Consider the following 26,751-nt stretch of genomic DNA (forward strand, 5'->3'; position numbering starts at 1 on the left):
ATTAACCCGCTATATTGATTTTGCCTTCCCAAATGACAGCAACCTCAGCCAAGCTGCCTCTCATACCTTCTCTCCTCATCCATTGCTCTGCCTAAGGGTAATTCCTGACATCCTACAACGTTATCCCGCCTGTCCCCACTTCTCCTAGCATCTGTAATCACGCCCAGAAACTCTTGGCTCCCTCCCGACCCCAGCCCACCAGTCCGCCCCCATAACCAAAGGGTAAATAGCAGCAGGACCCAGGCAGCAATGCGAGGTCTGCAGACAATTGCACTTAACAAATTTCCCCCTCCTCCGGCTCGGATTCCCCACCGCAGCCCGGAACTCAAGCGCCCAGAGACACCCACGGACCGGCTTTCGGATCCGGGGATGGGTGGGCGCTCGGCCCTGACCCTGGCCCCGCCCCAGCCTTGTTCTCGCCCCGCCCTCCCGCCCCGCTTCCTAAATCGCCATCTGTCTCCTCCCTACAACCCCTCGGCCCTAAGGCCCCGCCCCCATCTCGCTCCCGCCCCGCCTTCGGCTTACGTCACAGTCTCTCGCCCTGCCGGGTCCCGAGGGCCCGCCCCTGTCTCTGCCTCCGTCTTGCTCCCGCCCCGCCCACCGCTTCCGTTTCCCCCTCCCACGCCCTTCCCGGGCCTGAGGCCCCGCCCAGGCCCCGCCCCCATCCCGTTCCCGCCCCGCCCCCGGCCCGCGTCGCTGTCTCTCGCCCTCCTCGGGCCGCGCGGCCGGAGCTGGCAGGGAGGAGCGGCGGCCGCGGCGGCATCGCAGCCTGGGGACGCCAGCGCTCCGCCGGACTCGGCGCCCGCGAGAGCGCCCTTTGCGCGCGGATCTGCCTCCCGGGGTGCGGGACTGCCCGGAGCGTCCGGCGTTCCCCGAGGGCGGGCGTGTCCTCGCGGCGCGGGGCGGGGGACCAGCGCGGGGCCGCAGCCTGTTGGAGCGCTGGGGGTGCCGTGCCCGGGGCGCGGGGAGCCCTGCGGGGGACGGCGCGGCCCGGCTCCCTGTGCGGAGCAGTTTTCTCGAACTCTCCACCTCCTCCTCATTGGGCCCAGCGCTGTCGGGAGACCCCGTCTACATCTGCGGAAGGTAAGCGGACTTGGCCATTTAGGGGTCTCTTGTCCCCAAACCAGAGCCAGAGGTCGAGGGTGGGGAGCGGAGGATGGGGGCGGCACGTTCGTAGGAAGCGAACGAAAAAAGTGCAACAGGCGCGGCGGTTCAGGAAACTCTAGCGTTAATGTTTCCTACAGAGAGACTTGTCCAAGACTGAAACTTGGTTAGGTTCTTCAAATCCGAAGACGGGCAGAGGCGACGCTGCACCTTAGTCTGGGTCTGAGCTCCCTCTGGTGGCCTCTCGTAAGGATGGAGGACGAGGCTACAGGTGAGGTTGGGGCGCCTTTGCTTGCTCCCACGCATTCTCATGATTTCTCCTTTGAGAAACGTGACTGGTCTCAGTAGTTTCCCCTACAAAGGCATCTTTTGATCCCATAAAAGGTAATCCCTCAACCGGAATCAGAAAAGGTCCTTTCAACTTCTGCTTTTTGTCCCTGAGTCCTTTGCGACCAAACCAACAAGAATGATAGCAGGACTCATCTTTGTGTTAAGCGCACTTGAATAAAAACAGGTTAAATGAGTCAAGCAAGCCACAGTTAAAATAAATGCTGCAGGAAAGTTGCATCTTGTAGCTACTTGTCATCTGCCACCATTCACTGTATGCATTTAAAAGTGTAAGAAAAAAAAGAATCACTTGAGCTAACTTAGATTGTATTCAATTACAGATTTTATCGTGATTCTAAAATTTCTGTCAAGAGATTGTAGAACCTTTAAGTCATCAGTTCATGTCCACTCCCAGCATAGCTGTAGCCTCAGAGAATTTCTTTTTGTTTCTCCTCCAGAAAGGAGTGTCATGAAAAAGGAACAGAAAAGAACCGGCACTCTTGGTCAAAGGGGAGTTTTCTTTCCCAGTTGGTGGTTACTTCATGATTGGAAACGAAGTACCTAGGTGGCTGAAGAGATTAGATTTTTATAGTTGTACAGATGAAGCTGATAAAAGAAGACATGAAAATACTTTCTCTGGGTCATAATGGGCAATGAGTAAGTAAGCCTGAACAAGACAGATTTGAAATGAGGGCAGAACTTTTGATTTTTTAAAACCAAGCAGGACTTTGAACACTTGTTGAGGATGTTCTTTTCCCAAAAATGGAAGAAGAAAAAATTTTCAAGGCAAAGGTGTAAAAAGTGGAAGGGAATAACAACCAAGAATTTCAGCTTCAAGAATTTCAGTACATCATCAGCTCCTTTGGGCAGACACAGGCGCAGACATCTTACACATGGGTGATGGTTTCCTATCCTAGGAACGACTTTTTAATTTGGATTTCGGAGTGCTTCTTTTTCTTCTTTTTTTTTTTTTTAACAACCTGTGGTTTGACTCTTCACGTTAGATAGATTTATGTAAAGGAGGTAAAGCCTGAATTCATAGTATGTTTGACTCTACCACTGTTTGCTCTGTGATATGGAAACATTAGAGGTTTTAACATTCCTTGAAGTTTTATTGGAAGCAAATCTGTGTCAGGGACACAGATAGTGTAAATTTCCTCTTTTTGGCAACCCACCTTACTTTGAATGAACTGAATGTCAGCTGGATTTCACAGCATATATGATTTACAGTCTTTGTGTTATCAAGGCCTTAAATGTATGTTTTATCCTAGGCAGATGAGAAATACATTGAGCACTGTGTTTGACATGTATGCCTAAGGAAGGGAACTCCCCGATGGATCATGGCGTTAATGTTTACGGGACATTTCTTATTTTTAGCATTAGTGATGTTTGCTTTCTCCACTTTTGAGGAATCTGTGAGCAATTACTCTGACTGGGCAGTTTTCACAGATGATATAGATCAGTTTAAGACACAGAAAGTGCAAGATTTCAAACCCAATCAAAAGCTGAAGAAAAGTATGCTTCATCCAAGTTTATATTTTGATGCTGGAGAAATCCAGGCAATGAGACAAAAGTCTCGTACAAGCCATTTGCATCTGTTTAGAACTATCAGAAGTGCAGTAACAGTCATGCTGTCCAACCCCACATACTACCTACCTCCACCCAAGCATGCTGATTTTGCTGCCAAGTGGAATGAAATTTATGGTAACAATCTGCCTCCTTTAGCATTGTACTGTTTGTTATGTCCAGAAGACAAAGTTGCCTTTGAGTTTGTCTTGGAATATATGGACAGGATGGTTGGCTACAAAGACTGGCTGGTTGAGAACGCACCAGGGGATGAGGTTCCAGTTGGCCATTCCTTAACGGGTTTTGCCACTGCCTTTGACTTTTTGTATAACTTACTAGATGATCATCGGAGACCTAAATACCTGGAAAAAATATGGGCTGTTACTGAGGAAATGTATGAGTATTCCAAGGTCCGTTCTTGGGGCAAACAACTTCTCCATAATCACCAAGCTACTAACATGATAGCATTACTCACTGGGGCTTTGGTGACTGGGGTAGATAAAGGATCTAAAGCAAATGTATGGAAACAGGTTGTAGTAGATGTGATGGAAAAGACGATGTTTCTGTTGAATCACGTTGTCGATGGTTCTTTGGACGAAGGTGTGGCCTACGGAAGCTACACAGCTAAATCAGTCACACAGTATGTTTTTCTAGCCCAGCGTCATTTTAATATCAACAACTTGGATAATAACTGGTTAAAAATGCACTTTTGGTTCTATTACGCCACCCTTTTACCAGGCTTCCAAAGAACTGTGGGTATAGCAGATTCCAATTATAATTGGTTTTATGGTCCAGAGAGCCAGTTAGTTTTTTTGGATAAGTTTATCTTAAAGAATGGAGCTGGGAATTGGTTAGCTCAGCAAATTAGAAGGCACCGACCTAAAGATGGACCAATGGTCCCCTCCACTGCCCAGAGGTGGAGTACTCTTCACACCGAGTTCATCTGGTATGATCCCCAGCTCACCCCACAGCCTCCTGCTGAATATGGTACTGCAAAAATGCACACATTCCCTAACTGGGGTGTTGTCACCTATGGGGCTGGGTTGCCAAATACACAGAGCAATACCTTTGTGTCTTTTAAGTCTGGGAAGCTAGGGGGGCGAGCGGTGTATGACATAGTTCACTTTCAGCCATACTCCTGGATTGATGGGTGGAGAAGCTTTAACCCAGGACATGAACATCCAGATCAGAACTCCTTTACTTTTGCCCCCAACGGGCAAGTGTTTGTTTCTGAAGCTCTCTATGGACCCAAGCTGAGCCACCTTAACAACGTACTGGTGTTTGCTCCGTCACCCACAAGCCAGTGTAACGAGCCCTGGGAAGGTCAACTGGGAGAATGTGCACAGTGGCTCAAGTGGAGCGGCGAGGAGGCCGGTGACGCGGCGGGGGAAATCGTCACTGCCTCTCAGCATGGAGAAATGATATTTGTGAGTGGGGAAGCAGTGTCTGCTTACTCTTCAGCAATGAAGCTGAAGAGTGTGTATCGTGCTTTGCTTCTCTTAAATTCCCAGACTTTGCTAGTTGTTGATCACGTTGAGAAGCAGGACAATTCCCCAATAAAATCTGTCAGTGCCTTCTTTCATAATCTGGACATTGACTTTAAGTACATCCCTTACAGGTTTATGAACAGGTACAATGGCGCCATGATGGATGTGTGGGATGCACACTACAGAATGTTCTGGTCTGATCATCGTGGCAGTAGTCCCATTGCTAGCATACAGGAAGCAGAGCAAGCTGCTGAATTTAAGAAACGGTGGACTCAATTTGTTAATGTTACATTTCAGATGGAATCCGCAATCACAAGAATTGCATATGTCTTTTATGGGCCGTATGTCAATGTTTCCAGCTGCAGATTTATTGATAATTCCAACTCTGGACTTCAGATTTCTCTCAATGTCAACAATACTGAACATGTTGTGTCCATTGTAACTGACTACCATAACCTGAAGACAAGATTTGATTACCTGGGTTTTGGTGGCTTTGCCAGTGTGGCTGATCAGGGCCAAATAACCCGATTTGGTTTGGGCACTCAAACAATAGCAAAGCCCATAAGACAAGATAGGGTTATTTTCCCTTTTGGGTTTAAATTTAATATAGCAGTTGGGTTGATTTTGTGCATTAGCTTGGTGATTTTAACCTTTCAGTGGCGGTTTTACCTTTCTTTTAGAAAGCTAATGCGGTGGATCCTAATCCTTGTTATTGCCTTGTGGTTTATTGAGCTGCTGGATGTGTGGAGCGCCTGCACTCAGCCCCTCTGTGCAAAATGGGCAAGGACGGAGGCCGAGGCAAGCCGGAAGTCTTTGTCTTCCGAAGGGCACCACCTCGATCTTCCCGATGTCGTCATTACCTCACTTCCTGGTTCAGGAGCTGAAATTCTCAAACAGCTTTTTTTCAACAGTAGTGATTTTCTCTACATCAGAGTTCCTACAACCTACATCGATATTCCTGAAACTGAATTTGAAATTGACTCATTTGCAGATGCCTGTGAATGGAAGGCATCAGATATCCACAGTGTGCATTTCCGTTTACTCCGAGGCTGGTTGCAGTCCTTAGTTCAAGACACGAAACTACATTTGCAAAACATCCATCTGCATGAACCCAGTAGGGGCAAACTGGCCCCATATTTTACAGCAAATAAGGACAAAAAAAGAAAATTGAAAAGGAGAGAGTCTTTGCCAGAACAAAGAAGTAGGATGAAAGGCACCTTTGATAGAGATGCTGAATATATTAGGGCTTTGAGGAGACACCTGGTCTATTACCCAAGCGCGCGTCCTGTGCTCAGCTTAAGCAGTGGGAGCTGGACCTTAAAGCTTCATTTTTTCCAAGAAGTTTTAGGAGCTTCTATGAGGGCATTGTACATAGTAAGGGACCCTCGGGCATGGATTTATTCAATGCTGTACAGTAGTAAACCAAGTCTCTACTCTTTGAAAAATGTACCAGAGCACTTAGCTAGATTGTTTAAAATAGAGGGAGGTAAAGGCAAATGTAACTTAAATTCAGGCTATGCTTTCGAGTATGAATCGTTGAGGAAAGAATTATCGAAATCCACGTCCAGTGCAGTCTCCCTGTTGTCCCATCTGTGGCTCGCAAACACCGCAGCGGCCCTGAGAATAAACACAGACTTGCTGCCTACCAGCTACCAGCTGATCAAGTTTGAAGACATCGTACATTTTCCTCAGAAAACCACTGAAAGGATTTTTGCCTTTCTTGGAATACCTTTGTCTCCTGCTAGTTTAAACCAAATACTGTTCGCCACCTCCACAAACCTTTTCTATCTTCCCTATGAGGGGGAAATATCACCAAGTAATACTAACGTTTGGAAACAAAACTTGCCTAGAGATGAGATTAAACTGATTGAGAACATCTGCTGGACACTGATGGAGCGTCTAGGATATCCAAAGTTCATGGACTAAATGCTGCAGGTCAGCAGAAATTTGCACTAATCCTTTGCAACCCGGTTTGTGGATGTGACGAGTTTGTTTATTCTTGTACTATGTGTGTGTGCGTGTGCGCGCGTGTTCGGTTTGTTACTTGCACAGAGATTATTTTAAAAATAGGCCCCGTATTTGGCCTAGCAGGATTTATTTTTACGTCGCTACTTCCCTTGCCTTTGTGTCTGAATTTTTTTTTTTTCTGCTGAAATGTTCCTGCTACAGAGGTGTAGATGAAGTTATAGGATGGAGGTCAGGGGAGGTAAGATTTTACAGGTTTTTGTCTGGCCATCTCCTCGTCTGTAACTGTGCTGATCTATCTTGGAACCTCAAACACTGCTAAAGGCCTTTCAATTGCTGCTCTGCCCAAGCATCTCTTGCTTTCAAGATGGACTACAAAAGTTCGTTATCTTTTTTAAAAGATCTTCTAACACATTTATCTTGCACCAAAAAAAAAAAAAAAAAAAAAAAGGTTTTTTTGGTGTTTTTTTTGTTTTTTTTTTTTTCCCTGTGTATAATGTTCAGTGATATCACTGGGGAAATGGTGAAAGCTCCTATCAGAACTATAGAATTCTTTCTGGAAAATACAGATGGAAATACAGAACGAACATTTTTTTGAGGTCCGAGACAGTGGCCTGAAAAGCCTCCTTAAAGTTTTTTTACTTGGAAGGAACAAGGAGTCAGTCTTTGAACAATCTGGGTGCCAAGGGCTGGGAGAGTATTTTAGACTTGCTTGTCTGTTAAAAACTCTCTTCTCTCTCTCTCTCTCTCCCTCCCTCCCTCCCTCCTCCTCGAAGCTACAGCTGTTTCCACCCCTCACGCCCTGTCCTTTCTGTCACTGTCATGCAAAACAACCCATTAGTACTGAGTGCTGAAGTCCCGACATTTGTGGGGATTTTTTTTTTCCCTGATGATTAATTTTGCATTAAAGAATCGCACTTAGAATCGAGTTTCTTTTTGTGGAATCCTCACCGTATGACTCAGAGAAAGCGGTACCAGCGCTGCTAGTGTTTTTTGAGCCTGGAAACAGAACTGGAAACCTGCCCAGCTGATCCTGCGTCTCTTTGAATGAGTTTGCAGACCGCCAGTGTCTGCAAAAGTTACAGGCAAATGGGAGATGACGTCAGAGGCATCTGTTTCTTTCACCATCTGCATCTTATTATAAATGTAGTCGTCATAAAATCTGGTTCATTTTATTTTGGTAGGCTCTGAAATCAAAATGCCACACCGTTAGATGCCGTTATAAGCCAGGGGAGTAATTACCGCGCACTGGACAAAAACCATTAGGCGGGGTCGAGACCTGATGAAAATCTCTGTACAGATTGCAGTCTTCCTGACGTTTCAGACTGTCGTTTCCCCAAGCTCTCCAACACTTGGGAGTCTGTCCTGACCTAGATAAAAGTGGTTCTTTCTCAGTAGTTTGTTATTATGTCAAAATGTGCCTCCAGAGTGATAAGGCTGTGGATATGTTCCATTCCAGCTAAACCTAACTTGGCTGTCATTTTTCTTCCATTATAGTGTGAATGCAGACCGCTCCTCCTCCCCCAGCTTTACTTCCTTCCCTCTGCTCTCCCTGCTTTCTCTCTGCAAAGTCAAAAATGAATGAAAAATCGTATTGTATCAGTGTAGGTTGAGAGGGTAGCTGAAGACCTGAGTCTACACAGGTATTCTCAAGGAAGGTTATTCTACCTATCTCAGGGTTATCAACAAGCATGTAAAATTGCTGCATGGATGATAACACTCTTCCCATTACTGGTCATAGTCTCAGGGTTTGCTTTCAATTCCCAGGATGCGTGATCTCAAATCAGATCAAATCAAAAGCCTTTGGGTTGGCAGTAAAAGCAGGTCTGATCAAGGTAAGACTTACACATATGTGCAGAAGCCGAACCACTGCCTGTTAATATTGCAGAAACACCCCCAAGGGGAAGGAGAGAACCAGGTGGACTATGTGGAGGAATCGGAGGAGAGGTGGGGAAAACGAAAAAAAGCAGTTGTGTGAATGAGCATGGGGACATGTTACTGATAGCTGAAGAAAGGGACACATTTACCAAAGTGATCTCCACGGTGTATCCTAACTTTCACCCCCACACAGCAATGCCAAGATGAATTTCCCTGGCACTGTACTCACCTCCCCCCCACCCCAAGGGAAAGTCTGCTGGAAGAGACCTCTATCTGCAGATTCCCCTGTGAGGAACGTTATGGGTGAAGGATGACCCAGCCGTTGGATCTGCACGCAGATGTTCATGCTTGGGACCCCTTGCCTTATAATCATAATACCTGAGGTGACTAGCTCCCAGAACATCCAGGTCCTGCATCCTTAGGGTGTTAGCTTCAGAAAAATTCCAATAGCCTCCACACTTAATTTTATTCTTGTCATCTTGAAAATCATTAAAGGGATGATTGGTACTATGTGACACTTCTAAAGGAAACACCTGTCCTCTCTGTAAAATTAACCCCTTTCTTTATTAACTTCCCCAAACTTAGGCCTAATTGGGATAAAAACTGTTACTAAAATAATAGAATTTAGGACTTGAAATTAAAAGAAGACAGTTTTGCTGACAAGGGTAACAAATGCAATGGTTAATAATATGGTTCTCAAAAGTTTGAAATAATGCAAATTACTCACTTAGGATGAAAAAATAAGGCCATATCCAGAATTGAGTTTAATGAAATTCTGGAGAGGATAGGAAGTGGAAGACTCTCTTCAGGAAAAGCAAGATGAATTTATGAGTATGCTTAAATTTAATTGATAGAAACCTAGAAAGGCACAAGTTTTAAGCAAATGACAAGAAAATGTACATATTAGGAAAGCACCTGTGAATAAAGGCCTATAAATAAATAAAACATACATATTAGATCTAGACCCCAAATATTAGACATTTGATTGGCTGTCTTTTTAAATCAACAGAGAAGAATTAGTAAATGCCTGACAAGAACGGGATGTTAAACTCCCAGGTAATGGCAGAGGACTTGCCACAAAACCTTCAGCAAATGCATTCAAAGAAGCAGCACCCCTCCACCCACACTAGGGCATCCTGAAGACTTTTCCTTTTGTGGAAATGTTACCTCTCTGCCACTTACTTTTGATTAACGTTGTTTATCAGTACTTTTGGGTGCATCCTTGAAGATCCCAGCCATTCTTGTTATGTAAAGGATACCCACTTATCTGTGAGTAGACATTAGCAATGGATTTAAATCACTACGTTTGATTGGCTTGATTAACTGATGATAATTAGAAAAATATTCACTGATTAATTTAGGAAAAATGTAAATAGAAGGCAATACATAAATACCATTTCCAGAGATAAGGATGCCTAATACAGGATATGTCAAGGAATTTAATATGTGGGCCATTTACTGCTTATTTAAATGTTAGCTAAAGCATGTCTAATACATATAAAAATGTCTGCTAAGGCAATTTCTTTCATTATCTCACTAGTGTCATTCCCTTCATGTTGTCAGGAAAATTCAAATAATATTCTAAGAACTAAATGACTGAATTTTTGCACAAAGGATGATAGGAACTTCAAACAATAGATTCTAATATTCTGTAATTAACTTGTAGATGCTTGAGCTATAATTTACATGAGCTTGTGTTATATTTAGTCCACGTAACGTATACATATTTAATTCTGTTTCCAGAGATAGGTTCAGCTAATGCTTCCAAACCATAGAGAATTTCATTTTTGTTTTTGTTTGGTTTTTCTTTCACACTTACCCAGTTATTCAGTGAAGAAAAAATAGACTGAAGATCATAAACTAGCTTACCCTGGCACTATATGTATAACAAAACTCCACTATTAATAAATAAATAAGCTAAAAGCAACTTGGCTTTGGTTGGGATAATTTTATACTAGCTCTCTTTAGATCTTTGGGTAACTGTGAGGATTTTATGTAGAGCCGAGAAGGCAGGGACTTGAAATGGGGAGCACACTGAATACTGACATTCAGCCTCAGGATTTCAGCCACAAAACTTGCTCCATTAAGTGATGAGCTAGCCTCTTCTTTCCTGACTTAATCCCAGGTCTGTCTCTGACTTGGACTCATTTCCGTCTTCTGCACACATTATCCCACTTACGAAATGGCAAGAGCATCCCTGTACTATGCACCTGTCCTCTACATCTGCCCCTGCGGCCATTGGTAAGATCTCTGTGCTGCCTGATGCATTACTCATGAAGAAGGTTACGTGAGATGTTCTAAGTTTGGTGTGCAGGATTGGCACAGTGAAGACTTTTTTTAAAAAAAGAGAAGCATATATAGTGAATTAGTCTCTGATGTGCCATGCATCGAACTGTAAGGTTTTTATATGTCTCGTTACAATCCTCACAACAACTCTATACGGTACTTATTTTACAAATAAATTTGAAACCCCTATTATCTCTCTAGGAAGTGCATTTTTGTAAGGGAATTTTTAATGGATTTACAATTCATCAGTTCATTTATTCGCTATACTTCTTGGGTATCTACTATTGAGATACTGACTAGTGTGAGGGAAGAACAGAAAAATCAGTTGACTCGTCCTGCTGTGTGAGGAATTGGCAGTCTTTCCAGACTTCAAAGCTAATAGGAATTCATCAAGAAGCGGAGAAGGGGAGGCATGCCAGTTAGTGATTATCACCCGGGGAAAGACACCGAAAATTGTTATCTCTTTTGCAGTAGACATGGTTTATTTCTGAAATGGTCGTTGTGAGGAAAGAGAGTCATATATTGAGTTAGAGGAAGTTATGCTTGGTAAACTTGGATGGAGATTACCACCTATTTTTTCTTAATTAGGTTTGGCTCTAGTTGTCATGGGACATCCCATTAATGAGTAGCTTTTCCAAAAGGGTAGTGCAAATAGAACAAAACCAACACTTGCTCTCTCCCCATTCCCACTCACTCAACTACCCTAATAACACTATTCACAACAAAGAAATTTGGTTGTAGGTGAATATCAAGAGATGCTCTGAAGAGAAAAGAATATGTGAGTATGGTCTGACTGCTGTGCGTACCGATCATTGCTAGTAATGACAGAAAGACAACACCATGTTTTTCATCCAGAGTCCAGCTGACCAATAGCATCTTTCCCTGTCCCTCCTCTCTGAGTGTCTCCAGACTCGCAGTGCCAGGCACAGCTGTCAATACTGGGGGATGCAGCAGGGAACAAAAATCTATGGAGCGGACAGTCTAGTGAGGACTAGAGAGAAACACATTTGCATTTCACAATGTTTCTAGCTCAAAGAAGTCTACACCAAATGGAAGTGCCTACTCGTGTCAAATCTGTGACTAACAAATATATTCAAGTAGAATTCATTTTAGGAAAAAAAAAAATCTGGTCTTTCCTCCACGATGTAAATAATACCAGCAGGAAGGGAGGGAAAGAGAAAAAAAGGAAAGAAGGGAGGGAGGAAAGAACTTAGAACACAGGAAGTAAGGTGTACAGGGAGAATCACTCCTATAACAATTGTGTTAATTATTCTGTGAACTATTTAGAATCTCTTTGAAATCTTATTGTTAAAACTTGAGAAAAAAGATAAATTATAATTTGAGCAGATCTTTTTATTTTTTTTTCCCTAGGATTGCTCTCTCTTAAGATCAAATGTAATTTTTCTTTGAAGTGTAGTAACATTGATGTTGAATTTTACTTACATGTTTCAGGTTTTCAAATGTCTGATAATATGTGATGTTTTCCCGTATGTTGTCTTCCTCTCTATTTGGGATATATACATTGTTCTTAATGGTTTAAGGAAGCAAACTTTCACACACATGTGACATCTGTGATGCTCTTCATTCTTTTTTTTTTTTTTTTGAACAGTTTGGCTCCCAATCACTGTACTTTTCTTATTTAGAACATGAGCAATATAAACTCCCTGATCCCTGCATTAAAATCTAGCACCCCTCTATGCACAGTACATAACACACTTCTTACCTTATTTATTGCATGATGCAAATAATGCTCTACACCCTTATTGTACTACAGTGAAAGAATATTGTCCAGTTTTTCTGGTATTTATTTATTGTTTTAATTATATATTCATTTATTCCTTCACTTTGTTCCAAAAGATTGATTTTATTGTAGATTTGTTTAAAGTACATGAGATTTAAAAATATGGCTATTTTAAGTATATTAAGCCTTTTTAATTTGATGCCTTAATGTGATATTTCACAAAACTTTGAAGGGACGATTTATTTATATGTAAAAGAACACAGTAATACAAGCAAGAAGTGATGAAATTGCTTTCATTAGATACCCATAAAAAGATAAATGCATATAAAGAATGCAATTAATAAAAGTCAGGTGGTTTTACTTTTCGTATCAGACATTAACCTGAGCCTTATGGCTAATTTAATGCTAACAGGGCACAGCATGCTTACAGTGAGCTTATGAGCACCAACAAATTTGTGGTAATTTCTCCAGATTTACCAAAATAAACTGAATTGCACACACATTCATTTATGACTTTGTCTTCTACCCAACACTAATTATAAAACTCAAAAATATCCCATTGTTGAACACATGAATAGAAAGGAACATGCTTGTATACACACATAACAACTTGGCAGAGTTCCATTACCATAAGAGGCATAAGGTTTTTTCTGAATAACTAAAAGCCGACCCCTGGGGGGTCTTCCACTGGCCTTGTTTATACCTTCCCCCATTTCCTTTCTTAATTTGAAGAAGGTCATTTCTGTTAAAATGTTACATTTATATAACACTTTTATATATTACATGAGCTTTGGAATTAGGAAAAAAAAAACAAAAACACTAAGCCCTAGGTCAGTAAATACTGACCAGCTGTGAGGTTTTGGGCAACTTTCTTAATTTTAAATCTCCATTTCTTCCTCTGTAAAATTTCCCTAGAGTCGATGCATGGATTAAATAAAATCTCATGTAAAAAAAATAATGGAACAGTACTTGTTTCCTCTCTGTGATGATCACCTACAATTCTCTGGTCTTTTATATTTTGGTTTAGTATTTAAAGTAGCATCTATTTTAGTGTAATATTTAATATATCAGTTGAGTCACACAAACATGTACAATCACAATTATACATTTAATACATTAATTGGAAGCAGTGTTTCCTTTATGGTCATATTTCAAGAAAAAATTTTATTGCAGCTTTCACTTCAGCTTCCATGTCTTTGTCTTCCATTTCCAGAGCCATGTGTTTTTTTTGTTTTGTTTGTTTGTTTGTTTTTTCCAGAGCATATTATGTTCATTGAAATAGAGACCATTTTTAATTTAGGGCTGATGCAATTGAAATTGTGTTCCATATTACAGTAAGTGCCATTTGTATAACATTAAGCATAACTTTATGCCCATACCTTCATTCAATAGATACATAATTGTGATCTTCTATATTATAACCATTATATTTTTTCTCTTTTATTTTTTCCACTTATTTATTGTGAAATGAACATGAAATCTGAGGTGTTTAAGACTATGTGTGAATGTTGTGTTTACTCCACAAACTATGATGATGTAAGTGGAAGCCAATTAGAGGTAGCATATCCAAATTACATATGTAATGATTGTTCACCTCAACACCATACTTCACGAAGATTGCATCAAAATACAATCATCTGATCTGTGTAGAGTATTTTTTTTTTCTGTTAAATCACATGTCATTCACACCTATTTTTGGGTTGAGGTAAAATTCTACAGTACCTTATCCTATAGCTGATGCTTTGTAATGCTTTCTTGCTTCCATGGCTATATATTGGGACCCAGGAGCAAATTGCAGAGCCTCCAGCCAGAAACTCAGCCTTCCAGCAATGAAGTGCAAAACAGAATACCCTTCTGTATTGGGTCCAACTGCCACAGACCAATGGTAGTAGGTTCATACCACTGATAGACAGGAATTCCATTTCTGTGATTGATTTTCCTTGGGTATTGCTGTCTACACTCTTACTAAGTATGGTTTGCTGTATGCAAATTAGAAATTACTCTTGTGTTGGCTCTTGCATATGCCAACTCTACTTCCCCCACTTATCAAACTGTAGGTAGGTATTATGGATATGCAAAATAGGTTACAGTAGTATGTTGACACGGAAAAATTGTGTTGACCCTATCTGAGAAGTCAGAAGCCCTCCTCTATGATATTGATGAATTTCTGTGGCCAGAGCTGAAACTTAAGGGTAGGAATTTATGTACTCACATACTCTACAATATGGTACAAAACATATTTGGTACAAAAGAAATTAATAAAATGAGTAAGAGTGTACCTGTCACCCACAATTTATACTAGTGGTTAAACCTCCTATCTGACCTTCCTTTATCACATCCTCCTGCTCCCAACAGTGAGGGAACATCTATCCTGGGTTTGTGTGTACTATTTCCTTGCTTTTCTTTATAGCTACACATATGTGTCTATCCTTGTCAACAAAATGTATATTTTTGCATGGTTTCAAACATTGTGTAAACAGTCCCATACTGCATATATTTTTATACAGCTTGCTTTTCTTTACTCAAAATTTTGTGTGTCTAATGCATATTGTTGTTCGTAGGTGGAGATCACTTATCTTCAACATGGTAGTATCCCATTATATGAATATACCATTATCTGAACATGCCGTACATTATCTTTTATCTTGCTGGATTTGGGAAATATTCAAACATTGCATGTAAAAGTTGTATATGTTCTATAATGCACCTATGTAAGAATTTTGTTCCTGTGTTTTGTTTGTACCTAGAACATTTCCACCCAGCCCCCCACTCCAAACTTCTTCCTGGTGTGTGTGTGTGTGTGTGTGTGTGTGACTGAAAGCACATCCTCAACTATTCTAGATGGTGCCAAGTTAGTATTTTTCTAGATTGTACAAATTGACACTTTAGCCATTATAAGAAAGTTTCTGTTGCTCCAAGTTTTCTCCTATACTTGACATTTTCAGACCTTTTAAATATTTTCCTGTCTGGTGGGGTGAAAAGGAGTCACCTTTTTTTTTCTGGATGTCGAAAGACAAAGATGGGAGTGAAGGGTGTCACACTCTTGTTTTTATTTGCAGTCCTTTAATTATTAATGACATTCAGCACATACACCTGGTGTGTGTGGGAACACAAACATATATAGCAGTCTTTCCTATTTCCATTTGTGTTTCTTCTTTTCTGAAATAAAATCCATGCTCATGTCTTCCATCCATTTTTCTATTGAGTTCATTCTTTTCTCTTATTGACTCATTGGAGTTTACCATATATTAATAATCCTAATCCTTTTTTGGTTGTCTGTGTTGTGACTAGTTTTTCAGTTTATATTCTCATGATCCTTGTACTATAACTTTGGGGATGTATTTTGATACACAAGTGTTCTTCATTTGAATGTAAGAAAATATGTGAGTGTTTTTTCTCTATTATATATACCTTTTTCTGCATCGTATTAAAGAATCCTCTCCAAGGTCTTAGCACAGAAAATGTTCTCCTCTATTTTTATTACCACAAACATAATGGCTTAGAACAACATATTTACTATCTCACAGTTTCTGTGGGCCAGGGATTCAGGCATGGCTTAACTGGGTCTTTGCTCAGGGTCTCTCATAGAGCTGCAAGCAAGGTGCTCTCACCTGGGACTCACCTGGAGAAGCACAGGCTTCCGAGCTCACACGGGTCTTGGCAGGAATCAGTTCCTTGTGGGTTGTTGGACTAAAAGCCTCAGTTCTTTTCTGGCTGTTGGCTGGAGACCATCCTCAGTCATTTACCATACAGGGTTATCCAGATGTCCGTTTCCTTCACAAAAGACAGAATGAGAGAGAATCAGTAGAAAAAGTGCTAACCGTGTAGCATATTCATCGAAGTGACACCTAATCAGTTTTGGTTAGAAGCCAGGTCACAGGTCTCACGCATAGCCAGAGGAAGGGGAGTACACAGGGACATGAGTACCAGGAGCTGTAATGGGGGCCATTTTAGAGTCCATTTGCCACACATTTTACCTTTTATACTTAAATATTTAATCTGCTTTACATTAATTGTGTTGATTCTGAGGTTTTACTTTTTTTTTTTCTGTATGAGTAATCTGCTGTCCTAGACTGAAAAGATTGAATAAGCTTTTCTTTCCCACCATCTTTCAATGCCATCTCTACCATATATCAGGTCCGTATGTTTTGTGTGAGTCTATTTCTGAGCTCTCCATTTCATTCTGCTGGCAAATTTGATTACGCCAACGATAATACCACACTGTCTTAATTACTGTTGCCTTTTTGTTAGGCTGAAATCTGGCAAGACAAGTCTTTTTGTTTTCTCTTCCCTCTATATGCATTTTAGAATTAATTTGCACAGTTCCTCAAAACAAACAAAGAACAATACATTGTTAATTGTAAATGCGTAACATTGGTATTGGAGAATTACCTTTCAATTCACCTATCTAGGAGCATGATATTTCTCCTTTATATAATACTACATTTGTTAATCTTTTGATAGATTTCAGTCTGAACACTTCATATATTGTTACTGCAGCAGATGATATTTATTTTTAATTATAAATTCTAACAGATGCTAGTATATAGAAAATGCAATTGATTTTTGTGTATTTCTATTGTATCGGGGAACTTACTAAATCCTCTTTTTTTTTTTTTTAATTTATTTATTCATGAGAGACAGAGAGAGAGAGAGGCAGAGGGAGAATCAGGCTCCCCGCGGAGCAGGGAGCCCGATGCGGGACTCGATCCCCGGACCCTGGGATCATGACCTGAGCCGAAGGCAGACGCTTAACCGACTGAGCCATCCAGGCATCCCCACTTACTAAATCCTCTTACTAATTTAATAATTTACCTGTAAATTCTTTCAAAAATACTTACATAGGGGGTTGTGTAATTTGTAATTAATGAAAATTATATTCCCTCCTTCTTACAACTTTTTAATGTCCTTGGTGCATTTATTAGGGCCTCCTATAAAATACTAAATGGATTTAGTCATAGTGAGTGTTCTTGTACTGTTCCTGATGTGAATGGAATGCTTTTGCATTTCACCACTGAGCAAATGGATGCTGTGTGTGTCCATAGATTCACCTTCTCACTATGTGGTATTCCCTTCTATTCCTAGTTTGAGAAATAACCTTTTAAAATCAGTGCATGATGAGATTTATTCAATGCTTTTCTCGGCATTTGTTTTAATAGCCACATGTTTCTTCGCCTTTATCTGTTAATGTAGTACAAATATGTGAAAATATTTTTTTTTTCTTTTGAGATTAGACCAGACTTGATTTGCAAGGATAAAACCAGCCTGGGAATGATTCATTATATTTCTATATGTTGCTGGATTGTGTTTGTTAATATTTAAGTTAAGATGTTGACATCAACACTTGTAATTGTGATTTTCTCATACTGTACTTACCTAATTTTGAAGTCAGCTTACTTGTCACATAAAATAAATTGAGGATGTTCTATTTTTATATTCTCTGGAAGAGTTTGCATAAGATTGAAATGATCTAACACTAAGAATGTTAGAACTTATTTGTAAAACCAACTGGTTATTGTGTTTTCTTTGTGGAAACATTTTGGCTATGTATACAGTTGTATTTGATGGTTATAGGCTTATTTTATTGAGGTCATGTGTTTATTTCGAAGCCTATTTTGGGCAAAAGAATTTGTCCTTTTAAACGTTCACATATTTTGACCTAAATTTGCTCAAAATGCATTCTGCTGCCTCTCTCTAATTATCCAACCCCCACACAAAATTTTTCCATCCCTAGTATGTGTACCTTGTTTCTTTTTGTTCCTTTATCAGGGTTTGCCTTTTATATAAGTCAAAGACTAACTTTTGGCTGTTTTTGTTCAGCTTACTATTTTATGTTTATTTGATATTGCATAATTTTGGCTCTTGATCTTACATATTCCCTTCAAACTATTTTATTTATTTTCTCTAATTTGCTGTTGTTCTGTTTTGTACCTTTAATCATATGGATTTTTTTTTTTTTTTTGTCAATGCCCACCACCCGAAAACCACCAGGAACAGAGAGGATTTATTGTTTATTACAGTAAAAGGGATGGAAATAATACAACTTTGCTCTAAATTAGCTGTTGTTAGGAAGTGGGGTAATTCTATGACTGGGTATCTGAATAAATCTTATCTAGAAGGAGGGAAAATTAGAGACCAACTCTGTAATTGGTTAAGAAGTAGCTGTCACTCCTATTTTAATGTGTAGTTTTCCCATTATCCCTTCTAAGTATTTTCAGAATCCCGCTGTGATCTCTTATACAACCATGTGTATTCATGTATTTATAGAGTTTCTCTAACAGAACTTGCTGTCACTTTTTATCTTCAGTATATTGCAGTCAGAAACTATGAACTGTATGGCACTAATTTTGTCAAATGTAAGGCTCTCTGCCTGGATATGGACTGGTATCTGGTAAATTTTTATAAATGCTCTATGTGTTGTGTAAAAGTAGTGGGTATTCTCTACTTGTTGGGTAAGATATTCTGAAAATCTGCTGGCTCTAACTTGACAGTTTTCCTATTCTGTTTAAACATGTGTATCCATATGAGTTTCCCTAATCTTTCAATTACTATAAAAGCTTTATGTCATTAAAAGTATGTGCATGTTATATTTAGTATTTATTACACACTTTATGAATAGAGCCTTGATATAGTGACCCTCTTTTCTCTAGCATTGCTTTTGGTTTACACAATGTTTTTTGGATGATACTAAATAACAAGCTTCCCCTTTGTTTAGTATTAGCCTATCATGTAATTTTCATCTTGATGTTTTAAAACATTTTTGGCCATTTATTTAATTATGTATTGAGAGAGAGCACGGGGGGAAGGGCAAAGGGAGAGAGAGGATCTTAAGCAGGCTCCGTGCCCAGACCCGAGGCAAGGCTTGATCTCATGACCCTGAGATCATGACCTGAGCTGAAACCAAGAGTCAGATGCTTAACCAACTGAGCCACCCAGGCCCCCGGCCTTATATTTTTAAAATACATCTTGTAAATAGAATGTAACTGTATTTTTATTCTTATTCTAAAAACCATTATTTTTATTATCTCATTGTGGATTTCATTGTGATTATTCATCTGCTTGGATTTATTTATAATAATTAGTATGTACTTTATGTTTATACCTCTATTTACTATATTCCTTTTTCATTTTCTTCTTTCTTGAATTATTTTGAAATAATTGTTCCTCCCTCCCTTTTACTGGTTTAGAAGCAGTGTATCCTATTTCTATTATTTTGAGGCTTATAGCAAAGTGAAAAGTAAATACCCAGTATTCGTTTATACTTACCCATGTATTTACTTTTTTCCTTTCTGTGCCATCTAGCTGTCAGAGTTTTTCATCTGTATCTGTTTTTTTCTATTCTAAGTGTACTTTAATATTTTTCTCAATTTTTGTTGGCCTAAAATTTGTCTTTTTTTGTCACTCCCTCGCATAGGTTTGTTGTACACAGAGTCCTAGGTGAACAGCATTCTGAATCCATTATCCCAGTAAGCACTTCGGCTATTTCTGTCTTCTCTGTGAAATAGGTGGCGAGATCGATGGCTGAGAATGATATGGGGGAAGAGAGGTATTGGAGGTTGGAGGCGATAGGAGGTACAGAATAGTCATGTAGGAGATGAGGGCGTAAAGCAGGTGGGAGGGGAAGTGTTGGACCGTTGCCTGCAGCCCTCAGGACCCCCTTGACAGGAATGGCTCTGCATTTAGACACTCCCAGCCTCGTTCAGCTCCACCTGTGCAGGTGTGAAAAAGACTGGAAAGTTGGATTGACCAGAAAGTGGCAGTGTCACTGTGAGGTGACAGGATAAAGGAATGTGAGGTGAGGTTGTGTGTGGGGGGTGGACTGCAGGGAGAGAGACGTATGAGGAAATGAGAGTTAGGACACGGAGTTATAAAGGACCCTAGATTCTGGTGGCACCAGGGACTTTTGTCTGGAACACACTCACTGGTAAGGTAGGAAGCAATGTTTTAAGAGTGAGATCCTTGGAACTGAGATTACTGAGACATGGAAATTACTGCTTACGATAAAATCTAGGCAGGAGGAGAACAAAAGAGAGCATAGCTAGCATTGAATGAAGTTCAAAGAAGAAATGCCTTCTGGGGTTAGCCAAGTTATAGTGGGGACAAGAGAGGAAAAGACATGGAGGATGTGGAGGGAGGATTTTACAGGCTGAGTTTCCGAAGGCACAATGCAAAGTTTCAGGAGCTGGAGAAGGGTCGGAAATAGTTTTGAACAGTATCACTTGGTTTGAGAGTGTAGCCAAAGAGGAGTAATGCCATAGTCCTGGGATTGTTGGGGTGAACAGCAGTAGCACACTTGTTTACGGTAGAGGGCTGAAACAACAAGACAGCCCCACCTTGTTGAACCTCAGCTGGGCGCACGTGAGGCAGGCGACTCAGATTTTTTGCCCCTCTGTGCATATCCCCATACGACACATGCCATGATCATTGACTGGGGCTACCAAGTAAGTTTTAGAGAGTAAGCAAGTTTGCCAAGACAGAATCTGCAAATACTAAGGATCAACTGTATCTCAAGTTCTTTTCTCTCCTAATCTGACTCCTTGATCTTTCAGGGATCTCTGCCCGGAAAATAGCTTCCACGGTCCCCCCACTTCTGTGTGCCTGGGTGCACCCTGACTCACTTGAACATCACCAGAGATTCTGCCTGGCTCTTTGTTTCTATAACTTATGAAAATGTTTGTCTTTATCTTACCCTTTCCTTTACTTTTCAGCACTTTTTAAGAGTGATATTCTTTATTCTCAGTAAGGCATTGAGAAAGGAGTTCTGATTCAAAAAATATATATATATATATTCTTTACAGAAAGTCTTGAAAGCAGAGACAAATTTGAAGAACACCCAAAAATCCCTCACTGAGAAACAGCTTCTATGAGCATCTGACCATGTCCTTTTACTTTCAGGTTTACAAAGATAAAGTGTTCTGAACTGGGATCTAACTTGAATCCAATTTTCAGTTAATAAGGTAAATGTAGGCCCAGTAATATTAATTCTAACTATTCCTAATTGCTCATTTCTTTAGGTATATTTCAAGCTTATCATTCTCAATGGCTTTCTAAAGTCTTCAGTGCGTCCAATTCAGCAATTAAAGGGTGAGGCATATTGTGCATAATAGGAACCAATCTTACTTTTTCCCCCAAGTACCCTAAAATATGTTTCAGATGCATTAATGATAGCAGTGTAAACACAGGCATTTCAAGTGACAAAGAGGAAATAATTGTTCATATAATATCGTGGGCGAAGGGGGTAGGACTAACTAATCATGATATCAAAGACAGAAACCAGATAAAAAAAGACCAAGAGATTTGCATGAATATTTTTAAATATTCTCTATGTCAAAAAAAAAAAACAACTAATAACAATAAGAGCATTAAAAAAGCACCAAATTAGAAAACATGATTTCACTTTAAATAAGTAAAAATTTAAAGTTGTTAATGTAGAAGAAGATCTGTGTATCTGTAGGCAAAAAATGATTATCACAACTTTAAAAGAGAATTTAAGTGATAAAACATGCATAAAGCAGATAATCTGTTTCACCAATTCCAAGTACAAATACGGTTACTTTCCTTTTATTTTACAATTCATAGTTTAAGCTTCAAATTATTTCTCCTTAAGGACTATTCTCCCACTACTAAATAGTGGGGGGCGAGTGGGGGAAGAAATACAGGAAAAAATGTCTTAAAGTTCCTTGGGATTTAATCAAAAGGTTTCAGGACTAATTCCAAACGTAAAATGAAGAAAGCTATAATCCTGTGTGGCCAAAACTTTCTCTGCTTCTCACTGGTATAAAGCGTCATTATAGATGACTGGTCCTGCTCAACTCAACAAATGACTTGTCTACAGGGGCTAGAATTGCATGCTTATACTTTTTTTGTGCAGTTCATATTGCTGATCCATGCACAAAAGTCCAATTCATTTTAGCTTTCACTCTCTCTCTTTTTTTCTTAATTATATTATCAGCACAACCTACTGAAAAGCACAACCTCCTGAACCATTGTTATTGGGTCTAGAAAAGCTGCCTACGTTAGGTACCTATCGTGCAGAAACCACCCATCCATCCCTCCCCAACGCTGAAAAAAAAAAAAAAAAAGTACCAGGCATTTCTGTTGAGCCTGATTCACCAGCCTAAAATCCCCTCTCGTGGTAATCTGATTTCTGGTATTTTCTTCTCCTTTTCTGCACACACAGTAATTTTTGAGGTCATGCTGAACCAATATCAATGTCTCTCTACTTCCAAGTTTTCAAAAAGGATTGGTATAGTTCACTGCGTTTTCACAAATACCCTGGGTCCTTCAATAAAGAAATCAGCATTCATCATAGTGACTAGTTTGGTGTCCCAAACCATAGGTGAGGGACTTACTTTTCTCAACCCACAGAAGTTACCTTGTCTTAAGCAAATAAGCACCAATTTATGTTAACACTACGGTTACATTCAAACTGTGTTTCTTTTGTTTATTTCTTGACTTATGCAGTATGGGAATAGAATGCATCTTCTGCCTGGATAAAGAGCAACTCAGAAAGCCAAAAAATACAACTCACCAAGAAATATTAACACCATTAATGCCATTATTAATTACATAAATTCAGATTAAGAAGAAATCAATATTTCTTAGTTTATAGAGCAAGAAAAAGAACACCCACTTTGGTGGATATAGCAAAAAGTAAATTATCAGCTACAGCTTTGGAAATACCAGTATATATTCTTTATTAAAAGCAAGTTAGTTGTATGCCAGATTTTTTAAAGATCCTCTCTTTCACCATCACATGTTGCCTTTTGACCCAGAATTCCCATTTCAAGCATCTTATTCCATAGGAAAACAAAAAAGGAAACATGAAAGATGTATATATAAGGATATTCATTGCAAGTGTCCTTTATCACATCAAGACATTGAAACTTCCTAAAGGGGGAAGAAAAATCAATGAAGATATATAGTAGCTTGCTAGAAAAATCCTTGTGATAATTTTTTATTAATTGTGAGAAACAACTATAAAATAATCTTATTTTAATATTGGATAAATTTGTATCTATATATTAGAGTGAATTATGTCAAATGGTCATTTTAATAGGTCAACAATAATTAAATACCAGTAATTTCAAATTATTCAATCTAATGTTTATATCCATCTATATCTGAATTATCTATTTATACAGTCATGTTTTATACACGTACTTCTGGATTATTATGGGTCAAATGTAGCAGTAGTTATCTTTGGGTATTGAAATTTCAGATGAGTGTTTTTATTTTTCCTTATGCTTGTGATGTTATTAGAATAATTGTTTTAAAATAATGGAAGAAACTAATTGAAAACTTAAAGAAAAACATATCAAAGTATTCCCCACCCAAAATAGTATTCTCAGAGGATTAAATACAAATTTTAGAAAATGAGTTAAAATGGCTATTAGGCAAATGAATAACTGTTCAATCTCAAAATTATGAAAACACCTTGAAATTAGACTTTTGCCCCGGAACAATAAATTATTTTAAAAATAGATGACTTTATTTTTTTAAATAAAATAAGTGCTTTTACATACTGCTGCTATTCACAGAATTTTCATGAATAATAAATGGCAATAGTTATTAAAAGCCTAAAAGATGTGAATAGCCTTTCATTCAACACCTCCAGCTCAAATTAAATTCCAAATAAATCTACCTCATTAATTTAAAACATATTTCAGAGGACATAATTTAAAGCTTAACTAGACTTATTTTATGAAGTTTTCTTTTTATAATTTATAGAAATAGGAGCATATTTCTTTTTTTTCCTTTTTTTCCTTTTTCTTCCTCTTTTCCTTTAATGACCATTTATGAAATGACAAATATGACCAGGTAAAATGAAAGATTCATAAGGACATCATCCAGATCATTCCAGGAAACAGCTAAAAAAATAAAATGACCAGAGAACAACCCAACCCAATTCCTAGCCTGTCTAATGGTCAGTAGTAAGCAGAGTAAGTAGTCAGCACCAAACTTTGAAAATGAACTGGGTGGCTGTTGTTTTAAGGTATTGTGAATGAAAAAGAAATAGATCAAAAATATCATTGTCAACCATGTCACTCCTGATTTATTATTTCGTATTCTGTTCTTAAGGTAGGATTCTCCTAGCGTCCTAGCTTTCGTCTTAGACCAGGTGGTGAGGACAATGAATGTGATGGTGGTGAATTCTCCTCAGAGACACTTTTTAATTCTTGGTATTTTATGTCACTCCTGCTTTTAAGAGGGGTACATTGCAGCAGAACCAGACATGGCTAGAAGTAAATGATTATAGTAATGATTATAGAGTAAATGATTAGAATTGTTTATTCTTTCATTATTACTTATTATCTAATCATAGGATAGTTAGAAGTGTGCATTTAGTTTTCAAATATTTAGAGGTTTCTTTTACTTCTTTTATTATAAAATATTTCATTGTGGGTAGATAAGATGCTTGGTATCATTTCAAGGCTAGAATATGGTCTATCTTATTAATCATACTTTGTGCACTTGGAAAGAATGACTATGCTGATATTGTTAGGTGAAATATTTTATAATTGTCAATTTTGTCAAGTTTGCTCAGAAAATGTCTATCCTGACCATTCCCTTCAGCCTGAAGGACTTCTTAAAACTTCTTCTAGTACAAAGCTGCTGAGAAAGCATTCTCGCCTTCTTTCTCTCTCTCCCTGGAATATATTGTCACTTTCCTTTCATTTTTGGAAGATATTTTGAAAGAAATTTTGAAATGCATCTTCTGGTTTCTATTGATTTTGATGAAAGGTCATCAGTCATTCATATCATTGCCCCCATGTACTTTTAAAGTGTTCATTTTAAATCTCTACTTTGAAATTTTTCTTTCAGCTCGATTGTCAGTTTATTATGATTTGCTTGTGGGCTATTTTCTTTGTATTTATTCTGCTTGACATTGATGAACTTCTTAAATCTGTAAATGTATGCCTTTCATCAAATGGAGAGAAATTTTGTCCACTGATTTTTCAGATATATTTTACCTCCTATTCTAGGATTAAATTCACACTGGTATTTAAACCTTTATTTTAAAAGGTTATCTTGATTAAACTGAAATCACAAATTCTGCCTCCCTGTTGTCAATTACTGCTGAAATATGCCTTCAGTTCTTTTGGCCTTATCTGGTGTGCCCAAACTCTGTATGTACCATCCTAGTTTCTGGATCTGCCAGAAATTTGGCCAGAGTTTATATGCAGAATTTGGCCCTGCTCTCCCATGGTTTTCTTTCCTGTACTTCTCTCTCTCTCTCTCTCTAATTTTCTCAATTCAGTTGTAGGCATGACATCTATCTTGTCATTCATCAAAAGGGTAAACATGCAGTTTTCTGGCTGAGTCTTTTTTTTTTTTTTAAAGATTTTATTTATTTATTTGAGAGAGAGGATGAGAGGAGAGAGAGAGCACATGAGAGGGGGGAGGGTCAGAGGGAGAAGCAGACTCCCTGCTGAGCAGGGAGCCCGATGCAGAACTCGATCCCGGGACTCCAGGATCATGACCTGAGCCGAAGGCAGTCGCTTAACCAACTGAGCCACCCAGGCGCCCTCTGGCTGAGTCTTAGACACTGAATGTAAGGGTAACTTTCTCAGAGCTACACAGGGGTCTCCAAAGATAAAGTAAAATAATGTTTTTTTCTTTAGTTGGTTGATGAGTACATGTTTATTCACATTTTCAATTATTATTTTGTGTATATTTATGAGTTAGTGTATCTTAAAGCTACTTTATCAGGTTGGGAGTTTTTAATTTCTAGACAACAGTAAATAATAATGTTCAACTGGAAAGAAATAATTTTAGAGTTGGAAGGAATCTTTGCAATCACCTAGTCTGGCTATACAAAAAATAATACCTAAGTTACATAGGTGATCTTTCCAAATGGTACATTGTCATTTGTAAAATTGGTATGTAAAAACATGCTGAAAATGACCCAAATACTCACTATTAAACAAAAATACACGAATATCCTAAACAGTCTTAAATTATTTTATTTTATTTTAGGCAACAAATCTGTGTTTTAAAGACTAAATATCTCCTGAACATGAGCATTAATTACTGCAAAATGATAAGTATTCATTGTGAATTGGAAGGTTACAAATCTACAATTTATAATTAAACTTGGATAAGAGTTGGTTGTCTGTCAAAATATATTTTTATTCTCACTAGCAACAAACTAGATTTAAAATATTTCCTTATCATCATTTTTCAAGTGTCTTGAAACTATGGGATTATCTTGCTAGCAGTGCCCTCTGGATATTATTCATCATTTTCCATTTGACTGCACTCCTCTGGTTCTTCAATAACCTTGAAATAAAACTCATATCCCAGGATACACTCCTTACTAGCCCCTTCTGGAGAAAACCTGCAATAAAGGAAAAAAAAAAATCTCCCAAACAATTTGGAAGATTTTTGATATGC

At 38.8% G+C, this 26,751-nt stretch overlaps 1 protein-coding gene across 3 annotated transcripts; it reads left to right on the top strand.

The window, feature by feature from the left end:
* Nucleotides 1–732: 732 nt before the first annotated feature.
* Nucleotides 733–18,941, top strand: DSEL (dermatan sulfate epimerase like). 3 transcript variants are annotated; one of them, XM_081801054.1, is made up of 3 exons: nt 733–1,083; nt 1,890–6,419; nt 6,654–18,941. In XM_081801054.1, exon 2 carries the CDS (start codon nt 2,772–2,774, stop codon nt 6,408–6,410), a length of 3,639 nt encoding a protein of 1,212 aa, XP_081657180.1. In that variant the 5' UTR covers nt 733–1,083; nt 1,890–2,771; the 3' UTR covers nt 6,411–6,419; nt 6,654–18,941. The 3 variants fall into 3 exon arrangements, with proteins under 3 accessions (XP_081657180.1, XP_081657181.1, XP_030880309.1); XM_081801055.1 differs by having other exon boundaries at nt 7,634–18,941; XM_031024449.2 differs by having other exon boundaries at nt 734–1,083; nt 1,890–18,941.
* The last annotated feature ends 7,810 nt before the right edge of the window (nt 18,942–26,751 follow it).

Source organism: Leptonychotes weddellii, chromosome 13 (genome assembly GCF_054177405.1).
Source record: "Leptonychotes weddellii isolate Sample4059 chromosome 13, ASM5417740v2, whole genome shotgun sequence".
Taxonomy (NCBI): Eukaryota; Metazoa; Chordata; class Mammalia; order Carnivora; family Phocidae; genus Leptonychotes; species Leptonychotes weddellii.

Coding starts and splice junctions, on each gene's coding strand:
- DSEL (XM_081801054.1), top strand. CDS start 2,772: ATGGCGTTAATGTTTACGGGACATTTCTTATTTTTAGCATTAGTGATG.